General features: G+C 41.5%; 1 protein-coding gene across 1 annotated transcript in view; it reads right to left on the minus strand.

Moving 5' to 3' along the window:
* Positions 1-3,270: 3,270 nt before the first annotated feature.
* LOC143280869 (mitogen-activated protein kinase kinase kinase 11-like) overlaps positions 3,271-11,177 on the minus strand; it is a 19,285-nt gene continuing 11,378 nt past the window's right edge. The window contains exons 5-8 of the mRNA XM_076585601.1: positions 10,469-10,706; positions 8,775-8,912; positions 7,157-7,366; positions 3,271-6,309 (exon numbers count right to left, since the gene is read on the minus strand). Of these exons, the coding sequence (XP_076441716.1) occupies positions 5,102-6,309; positions 7,157-7,366; positions 8,775-8,912; positions 10,469-10,706 (1,794 nt within the window). The 3' untranslated portion in view covers positions 3,271-5,101. The remainder of the gene's footprint in view (positions 6,310-7,156; positions 7,367-8,774; positions 8,913-10,468; positions 10,707-11,177) is intronic.

Below are 11,177 nucleotides of genomic sequence, written 5' to 3' on the forward strand. Positions count from 1 at the left end.
AGAGCTGGAGAGAATGTGTGTGCACATGCACGTGTGTGTGTTTGCCCACTTTCATTCTCATCAACACCTTTCTTTCATCACAAATGCCTACCATTTACGATTAAAAACTATGATCACTGCTATTATGATAAGAGTATCCAAACAGAACAAAAAAAAAATATGGATGCATGAAGCTAAGCATAAGAATTAAAGACCAGTCAATTCCAGCCATCACTCACCAATAATAAGATACATTATTGCAGTAGGCATCTGAAAAGGTGCTACCGCACACAAGTTTCATAAATGTTTTTGTATATTAAAAAAAATAAAAATAAAAATAAAAATCTTAAAAACAAGCACACACACATTGAATACATTCAACATACCAGTGAATCTTTCAAGCAAAAATGAAAAAAATGAACACTTGTTTTACATACAATTAATATACCAATACCACACAAAATAAGCTGCATCATATAAGCTGCAAAACTGCACAAGAGAGTGTTTTTGAAGTGAAATTGAATAAAGCAGGTACATTGTATGTTGAGTTCAAAGCTGTTGTGAAGAGTCAGCTGTTTATTAATTAAACTGAAAGTCACGGATGTGCTCATACTGACTGACTAACTTTTTTTTTTCAAATGATAAAGTGTTTACATCTGATTAGCTGCACAGGTCAAACATGGACAATAACAAGTGTCCCACAAACTAGAAATACTGATACTCATTTAAAAGGCATTGTGTGCTGATTTCAAACACCATTAAATTACGGCACTACCTAAAGGGTATTGTACACCCATTCATTTCAAACAAATTCAAATTATGGCACTTATCAAATAGTTATAGTGCACACCTAGTCCTATCAGCTTCAAATATGTAGCTGCTGTTTTGATGCTGTGGAGACCTTGGCACTTACTGGCTGCAAACAGAACTGAATTTAATCTAGTTGTTGTTCAACTTACAAGGACTATTTTTCATGAAGGATGACACATCACTTGAGTTTATGACCAAAGCTTTTATCTGTCACACACAGCATTGATGTATTGGAAGGTTATATACTTCTTTTTCTGCTATCATGAACTGCAACTCGAAATTTATTGGTGCGTTCTGAGAGGAGGAGTTTGTATTATACTCCATGTTTGGTGATACATATATTTACCATGTCAAACTGATGCAAACTAGGCCTATCGGTTTGCACTGCTTGGCCAAATTTCACGCAGCTAACGGTGAAAAGATGACTTGTCATGCCCAAATTTATTGGTGCGTTTTGAGTGGGCTTTTTCATGTATAACTGTTTATACCATGCTTTTCAGGCAGCCAACTTCCATTTTCAGGTGTGTGAATGTGGGATATGTAGGTGTTTCCATAACCCACCAAATATTGACACCGTTTACAAGCTCTTTTACAAGCATATTTGATCTGCATGCATAAATTACTCAAAGGAGGTTCAGGTACTAAAAGGTCTGCACATCTGTTGACCTGGGTGATCAGAGAAATGTGCACCCTTCACCCACTGGGTGACATGACTGGGATTTGAACCCAGGACCCTTAGATTGTAAGTAAAATGATGCTCAAAAGAAGACCAGGCACTTTTAGTTTACCTGCTGATTCTAAGACATATTCCAAATAAATGAAATAAATGAACGCTGATCTTTGTAGTTGCATTTCTTGTGAAGAGAGAGACAGAGAGAGAGGGGATGAGAGAGAGTGTATGTGTGCGTGCCCATGGTGTGTGTGCATGGTGTGTGTGTGTGTGTGTGTGTGTGTGTGTGTGAGTGTGTGTGTGTGGGTAGATGTGCAATGCGGTTTGGCTGACTGAAATGGAGAGGCACGTAAATTTCAGTCATCTGTATATTTGTATATAGCTATTTCCATTTGGTGCCATTTAATTTATCTTTTTATTTTCTATTCATTTTATTCATTTTATTTGTTTGTTGTTTTCTTCTTATGTTGGTCATGTGCTGCTGCCAAAAAGAAAATCTCTGTACCAAAGTATAGACAATAAAGTTTGTGTATTGTGTATTGTATATCACTGCTGTCAAAAACTTTCTCCAAGTAAAAAAAAAACTCACAGTGTCAGTTATAGTTAAACACATGTATCCCGAAGTATGATTTATCATAAAAGCATTGCACTGTAGATGCTGGAGTCAATATCCAACATCTTTGTTCAAAAATGTATTCTTTTATATCATCTCCAGTTCTCTGATTTTTCACCTGGAGATATTTATGCTATGTTTTTTTGCCAAGGTGATGTTTTTGTTTACTTTCCAAATGTCAATAGTAAGTGCACACAAAGGATAAAATGAATGAAAATATGACTGGTTAACTCTTTCCATATGAACGACGAAAGAGACGATATTAACAGCGTTTCACCCCAATTACCATCATCAAAATATTGCGAGCGGAAGGCTCTTATACTGAAGAGGTGAATGTTGGCAAAGAATACCACAATTCTGACGACGGAAGCCAAAGGTTGGGTCATTCAGACACCCACTGGACATCCGAGGGGTCTGTGTAGAGGAGAAGAGAGGACCGGCCGTACTGAGTGAGTTAAACTGTTAGAAGAGTTAAAAGATACATCACATGGTGTGTATGACTGAAAAGGCTTTGAGTATAAGCTTAAAAGAATATCAATATATATACATAATATTGCACACAGATAAATATACAGAAGTGCTGATGACCAAAGACATCCCACACAGACTGACCACATGTTCACTGAGAAGTGTCAGTACAGCACACTTTGGGCATCAATATCCCTTGATCGGTCACCAACTGCAGTGCTCCCCATCCCATCTCTTTCATTCCTCAGACAACTCATTGACGGGCACGACAGCCGAGTGGTTAAAGCGGTGGACTTTCAATCTGAGGGTCCCGGGTTCGAATCACAGTGACGGCGCCTGGTGGGTAAAGGGTGGAGATTTTTACGATCTCCCAGGTCAACACATGTGCAGACCTGCTAGTGCCTGAACCCCCTTCGTGTGTATATGCAAGCAGAAGATCAAATACGCACATTAAAGATCCTGTAATCTATGTCAGCGTTCGGTGGGTTATGGAAACAAGAACATACCCAGCATGCACACCCCCGAAAGCGGAGTATGGCTGCCTACATGGCGGGGTAAAAACGGTCATACACGTAAAAGCCCACTCGTGTGCATACGAGTGAACATGGGGGTTGCAGCCCACGAACGAAGAAGAAGAAGACAACTCATGTCATGGAGTCCCCCACCCCACCCCCCGCTCCTGCCCCCCACCACCCCCAACCTCCACCTTCCTCCCCCTCCATCCATCAGGTTGAAATAAATTCATGTCTTGCCTCTCCCCTCTTCATTATCGGAACAAACCAAGTGCAGCAGTTTGATCGCATTTCCAATTACCTCTATCACCAGTAATACTGCGTCAACAACTGATACAAATTGATCTGAAATTTCAAAACTGCCCATAACAGAAAAAATATGATGATGATAATAGATATATATATATAAATATACACTCATTCATTTTGCATAAAGTATATGAGCAAGGTTAGATGAACTTTCCAAAACCACAAAAAGCTATATGGAGCACGCAAGAAAAAACAAAAGCACAGCCATATATTTGGCAATTTTTAAATAATTTAATTGTTTTATATACACACAAAAACTTTTTTTTAAAGATAAACAGACAAACGAACATACACAGATAAACCAAAACAAAACACACTTTACCACCCACACCACATACACACACACTTCAAAAGAATTTAGGGACCACTGTCTGATTGTAAAAATATCACTGCAAAAATGTGACGAATATAAATATAGCTTGATCTTTTTTGTACACAGACCCAGGCTAAGCTGTAAAATAGTCAGATGGAATAACACTGGCAACAACTCTTCACTACAGATGGATCACCCACTATAACAATTATGACACAATAAATTTGAAAAAAAAAAAAAAGAGGACCTATCACACACTGTGTTATAACACCGCACAGTTCCCTGCCTTACGTAAAAAAACATGAATTGCAAGAGCAACATCCGTCTTTCAATTTCTCATTACTCTTCTCACATTCTTTAGTTGCGACACCATCACAGCCTCTAAAGCCAGTACATTTTGTATTTTTTCCTAAAACTATATTTTAAAGTACTCATTTATTTCGTTCAATTATTTCATTTCAAGTACCGTAAAGTTTGGTCCATAAGCCGCGACTTTTTACTCCAGCTTCAACCTCTGCGGCTTATACAATGATGCGGCTTATGTGAGGATTTTAACGATCCCGGGAGTGTCACGTTCTCATCTATTCTTAGCTGCCCTTCAACTCACCAAAATCATGATTTCTGTGCCACATTCATGTTCTCGGCTTAACTTTCTGATTTCGTCAAACTACCCCTTGATCTTTTTCTGTGTGAGAATGGTAAGTTAATGGTCCTAAAATTATTCTAACCACTGCAGAGAGATATAAACACACACACACATACACATACACACACTAACACTCACATAAACACACACACACACACACACTAACAAACACCAACACACACTAACACACACACAAACACAGGCCTACCCAGTATTGATATGTCAATAGATACCCAAAGCCAGAACTGATACATTCAGCATGATTGAGAAGAGCACCTGAAAATGTAATAACAATACAGATTCAAACAGTGTGATGAGAAAATGCACACAGTCAATAATTGTTCATGATTTCATATACATTATTTTTCTATACGAGTTATACCTATTGGTGTAAAATATGAACACAACAAAAACCTCATGCAGAGAAAACATGACCACCACAGCTGTAATGTCACTGGAACATTAGTATTGTGTCAACATTGAATAATTCAATGCTTTTTGTCATTGCACAATATTCATAGCCTTCTTCTATATCAGCTGTTTATTGCACAATGCTACAGATACAACACACACACACACACACACACACACACACTCACACACACACATACACACAGACACACACACACACACAATCAAACATGAAATTCACATAAAGCAGTCAAATTAACGTATCAGGCAGACAACTACCACATTACAACATAATAATGAATACTGGTGAGAGGAAAAAAACAGTGAGGGTGGGTAAAAACAACCAGTCTCCTTCAAAAGAGAACCACCACTAATGAATCAACCATTGGTCCGAGGCCCTCAGCACTGAAGGCAGGCCCCCAGCAAACACCAGAGGCTGAGTGATGTCCGTGCTCTGTCCCTCCACGTCGATGTCCAGCAGAGTCTTGTCGTACAGCAGATGGGGCGGCGTGCTGCCCGGGGAGAAGTGGGAGCGGGCAGAGAAGTAGGACAGGTCCTGGGTGCCCACTGACGTGTCTGACGGGAACGACAGCAAGGGAAGCCTGGGTGAGGCACGACCATGCTGAAAGGAAGCACTGCTGTAAGGGGACGGGGAGGGGTACTTCAGCTGAACGTAGTTGTGCTCTCTTCCAATGGACAGAGTCGTGGGTCTGCGAGCGCCTGTGGTTTTTATCCCCGTTTGACTGAGCGCCAGGTCAGAGCACTCTCCTTCCGCTTGGTACGTCTCTGGTAATCTGACATCGGAAGACTCTGGGCAGTGTCTGTGAGTGAGAGAACTGACCGCCGTGCCAGCCTGACATCCCTGCAAGTTACCAACACCATCACCTGTCACAGACTGAGCCTGAGGGGGGTGTGAGAGTCCGAGGGGAGAGCTCGGGACAGAGTGTGTGGCAGAGTGATCAGACTGACGCTGCTCTGAGATCAGGTGGTTGTATATGACTGTGTGTCCTGAGGTGGAGGTGTTGGAGGTGACGGAAGACACGCTGTCAGTGTAGGAGGACCGTGGAGACTTTGACAAATCACTGAAACTCTCCACGTCTCCACGGGAGCTCTGCACACCTTGATCTGCCGACACGTAGAAAGTAGAGGAGCCCACCAGGCCCCCCTCATTCATGATAAGACTTGGTCGCTGAGGAGCTTGGACCCCAAGGAAACTATGCCAGTACCCTTCCGGTGGTACGCGGCATGAACTCCAGTCATTCTCTGGTTCAATGAACGCGTCCCGCACAGCCCCGAGGTAAGCATCCCGTCGGTGGCTGATGAAAGAGCGCTTCTTCTTTCTCTTCTCAAGATGCCGGGTGGAGTGAAGATTAGGGTGGATGGCCACAGTGTTGGAAAGGCAGACATCAAATCCAGCTCCAACTGCAGCTAATACTGATGACATTTCAAGCAAAGCGGACTTGAGTGTTTTACGTTTGACGCTTCCCTCCTTCCTGAGTCTGGCAACAGGAGGCAAGGGATGAGTGTTGACACGTTTGGGGGAGACATGGTTCTTCTCTGACGTATCCACCTCAGTGTCTGTCAACAAGAAACACATTTTTTTTATGTTTTTCTGTGACAGAGGAATAACACAAACTTATTTTTTTTAATGAAAAGGGCAAGAGAAAGGACATTACACACATTCACAATCCCAAACCCACATACACAGTGATGGAATGTAGTCAGGACAGAGAGGTACAAATTTAAATTACTGTCACTGCAGGACTGACAAACTGAGAATGTCAGACAAGACAATACACAATAAGAGAGACAATGAAGTGAAAGAGAGCATCTGTCATCATTCCTATGATAAAAACCAGTCTCTCCTTTTACCACTCCCTGCCTTTACACACACCACAACAATACCTATCATGCATTAGATCATTAGATATGATATGGCCAAATTACTGCAGTATTTAATAGTCTTTCGTATGGAAAGCTGAAAAGGTTGACACAATACTCATTAGAGAAACCTCTTCCCTGTTCATTAAAGGAAATAATATTTTCACAGAAGATTAGCATATGAACTAGTCAAAGCATTACACATCATCATAGTCAGATCATTAAAAATCAAACTCAGGGCATTACAAATCATGGTCAAGGCAATACAAATCAAAATCATGACATTACAAATAATCATCCTGGCATTACAAACCAAAGCCACCTCATTATAAATCATAGGGGATTTAAATCATAGTCAGGGCATTATAAATCATAGTCAGGAAATCATAGTCATTACAAACCATAATCAGTGCATAACAAATCATAGGGCATTACAAATTACAGTCTAGGCATAACAAATCAAAACCAGGACATTACAGATTATAGTCATGGCAATACCAACACACACACATACAAAAAAGGAGGGGGAAAAAGTTATCCTTACGATGACGATCACTGGATGCTCCCTCACTGCAATGTTCCCCTACACCGTCCACAGACTCCTGCAGGTGTGGGTCACTCTGGGCCAACTGCTGGTCAGCCAGGACCATGGAGGATCTCTCACGCTGACCGTTCTGTGCAGAGCTTGGGCCCCACGTCTTGCCTTTCTTTCTGCCCACTGCTTTGTCAGATGGTGGTGAGTCTGGCTCAGGGTCTGCAACACAATGGGGACAGTTCAAGCAGAGTTGATAAAGTAGGGTCTGGAAAACAATGGGGACAGTTCAAGCAGAGTTGATAAAGTAGGGTCTGCAACACAATGGGGACAGTTCAAGCAGAGTTGATAAAGTAGGGTCTGGAAAACAAAGGGACAGTTCAAGCAGAGTTGATAAAGTAGGGTCTGGAAAACAATGGGGACAGTTCAAGCAGAGTTGATAAAGTAGGGTCTGGAAAACAATGGGGACAGTTCAAGCAGAGTTGATAAAGTAGGGTCTGCAACACAATGGGGGCAGTTCAAGCAGAGTTGATAAAGTAGGGTCTGCAACACAATGGGGACAGTTCAAGCAGAGTTGATAAAGTAGGGTCTGCAACACAATGGGGACAGTTCAAGCAGAGTTGATAAAGCAGGGTCTGCAACACAATGGGGACAGTTCAAGCAGAGTTGATAAAGTAGGGTCTGCAACACAATGGGGACAGTTCAAGCAGAGTTGATAAAGTAGGGTCTGCAACACAATGGGGACAGTTCAAGCAGAGTTGATAAAGTAGGGTCTGGAAAACAATGGGGACAGTTCAAGCAGAGTTGATAAAGTAGGGTCTGGAAAACAATGGGGACAGTTCAAGCAGAGTTGATAAAGTAGGGTCTGCAACACAATGGGGACAGTTCAAGCAGAGTTGATAAAGTAGGGTCTGCAACACAATGGGGACAGTTCAAGCAGAGTTGATAAAGTAGGGTCTGGAAAACAATGGGGACAGTTCAAGCAGAGTTGATAAAGTAGGGTCTGCAACACAATGGGGACAGTTCAAGCAGAGTTGATAAAGTAGGGTCTGCAACACAATGGGGACAGTTCAAGCAGAGTTGATAAAGTAGGGTCTGGAAAACAATGGGGACAGTTCAAGCAGAGTTGATAAAGTAGGGTCTGGAAAACAATGGAGACAGTTCAAGCAGAGTTGATAAAGTAGGGTCTGGAAAACAATGGAGACAGTTCAAGCAGAGTTGATAAAGTAGGGTCTGGAAAACAATGGGGACAGTTCAAGCAGAGTTGATAAAGTAGGGTCTGCAACACAATGGGGGCAGTTCAAGCAGAGTTGATAAAGTAGGGTCTGCAACACAATGGGGACAGTTCAAGCAGAGTTGATAAAGTAGGGTCTGCAACACAATGGGGACAGTTCAAGCAGAGTTGATAAAGTAGGGTCTGGAAAACAATGGGACAGTTCAAGCAGAGTTGATAAATTTAAATCAGTTTTTACTGGATTCATACATTCATAACCTGTGCTGACAAATCCATGCTTAAGCTGCGTGACACACACGTGCACACACACAAACACACACACACTGACACATACACACACACACACACACACACACACACCACAAACACACACATATCCTACAAAAGATAACTCACAAGCCATGGCCTTGAAACGAGGTGGTGGCTGCACAGGCAAAGGAGGCAGAAAGTCCGGACAGGAAGGGAAGTAGCGTTTGTTTAAATCACTGGGCACGGGGGTGGTCTCTCTCTGAACTGTGATGTTGTGACGGAAATCTGCGCACACGATAAAATAGTAACACATAAATAAGTGAGCGAATATGCCCTGTGGGTTGGGCACTGATAGAATAGACCCACTGCCCTGCCATGCATGTCGTAAGAGGCGACTAAGGCAGGACCACCTCGCCCGGAGGATAAAGGGGTTTGCGTAGGGTTAACTACCCTGCCTGTAAAAAAGACCAGTTACAGAAGCATCGACGACAAAGAACCAAAACATTCACTTGGGCAAGGAAGGGTCTCCATCCCGGAGACTTATAACGCGGTGCAGTGAAAGCCAAAAGGAAGCTGCAAGGCTGACTCCCCTTATGACACCCAGGACAACAACGCGAGTAGCCACATGGAATATCAGGACGATGTATGACAAGGTGGCTACAGTCAGGACAGAACCCGCAGGGAAAGAGCAAGAGAGGCCAGCCTCGCAACAGCTAGAGGCGAGATACCGAGGCAGAGCTGAAGCAGCAAGGGACCAACTGGACTGGAATGGCCAGAACAGCCCAGAACAGAGTGCGATGGCGAGGGGTTGTCGATGGCCTATGCTCCACCAGGAGCGATGGGCAAAATGAATGAATGAATGATGAAGTGAGCAAATACACATACACTACAGTACAGCATATAACACGCCTCAGCAGGGAAAAAGCAAAGAGCAGTAAAAATCTGTTGTGACAAAAAATAATATATAACATAATAAAATATAATATAATAAAATATAACAGAACATAATATGATACAATATAATAAAAAGGAAACTTTCTTCCTAAAATTATGTTTAAGTAACATACTTACCGTGACCCACTAGTGCAGACTCTGCAGGGAATACAATACAATACAATAATTACATAATATAACATAACATGAATATACTATACTATAATATCATGTAATATAATGTAATGTAATGTAGGGTAATATAAGAAAATACAGTACAGTACTATAAAAAAAAAAGAAAATACAGTACAGTACCATACAGTCTAGTCTAGTCTACTCTAGTCTAGTCTAGTCTAGTCTTGTCTTGTCTTGTATAAAACAACACAACACAGCACAACACAACATAACATTGCATAACATAATATAATATAATATAATATAATATAAAATAATATAATATAATATGGTACAGTACAGTACAGTACAGTACAGTACAGACTAGTCTAATATATAAGAGTATAGCATAGTACAACATAACATAACACAACACAAGATACTATACAACACTACACTACACTACACTATAATATACAAAACTACAATATGACATAATATAACATAGTATACCACAATACAATATAATATAATATAATACAAGAAAATATAAGAAAATACAATATAATAATATTATATAATATAATATAATATAATACAGTACAGTAACAGTATAGTACAGTCTAGTAGAGAATAGACTAGTAAAGTCTAGTACAGTCTCGTACAGTATAACACAACACAACCCAACTCAACACAAACCCAACATAACACAATATCTCAGAACAGAACAGAACAAAATATAACATAACATAATATAACCTAACCTAACCTAATATAATATACAACACAATTACCGGAGGGCTGACTGATGGCCTTCCCGTCCCCAGACCGGGACAGCTTGAGGCGCAGCTTGCCCTTCTTCAGCTTCTTGGGCCTGTGCGCCCCCTGCTGCAGAATGAGGATGCTCAGCTCCCTCTCCAGCAGGTCGATCTCCCGGCAGGCCAGCTCCTCCTCCCGCTTCTTCAGCAAGTCCTGGTGAATCTTCTGCTGCAAGGCCGTCTTGGTCAGCTCCTCCTCCCGACACCGAAGTTCCTGGAGGAAGGATTCAGTATGATTTGTTTGTCTGCTTTAAAAAGTTGTGGGGTTTTTTGTTTTCTTTTTTTTCTTTTTCTTTTTATTTCTTAACATGTTTTTATACAAACCGAGGGTAGCCTCTCAAGGACTGACCATCATGTTCGGTTTATGTGTAAATCAGGCTTTTGATCTGATTTGATATGGATACTTATACAGCACCTATCTTCAGTCGGATACCAAGCTCTTAGTGCTGTGGGTCATTTGTACAACAGGCTGCCTGCCTGGGTACAGCCGACTGACGGCTGCCATTGGGCCCTCATCATTCATTTCCTATGTCGTTCAATCAGATTTCAGGCAACATGTAACATTTTACGTGTATGACCGTTTTGTTTATTTACCGCGCCATGTAGGCAGCCATACTCCCTTTTCAGTGGTGTGCATGCTGGGTATGTTCTTTGTTTCCACAGCCCACCAAACGCCGACATGGAT

The sequence above is a fragment of the Babylonia areolata genome, chromosome 4, assembly GCF_041734735.1.
Source record: "Babylonia areolata isolate BAREFJ2019XMU chromosome 4, ASM4173473v1, whole genome shotgun sequence".
Lineage (NCBI taxonomy): Eukaryota > Metazoa > Mollusca > Gastropoda > Neogastropoda > Buccinidae > Babylonia > Babylonia areolata.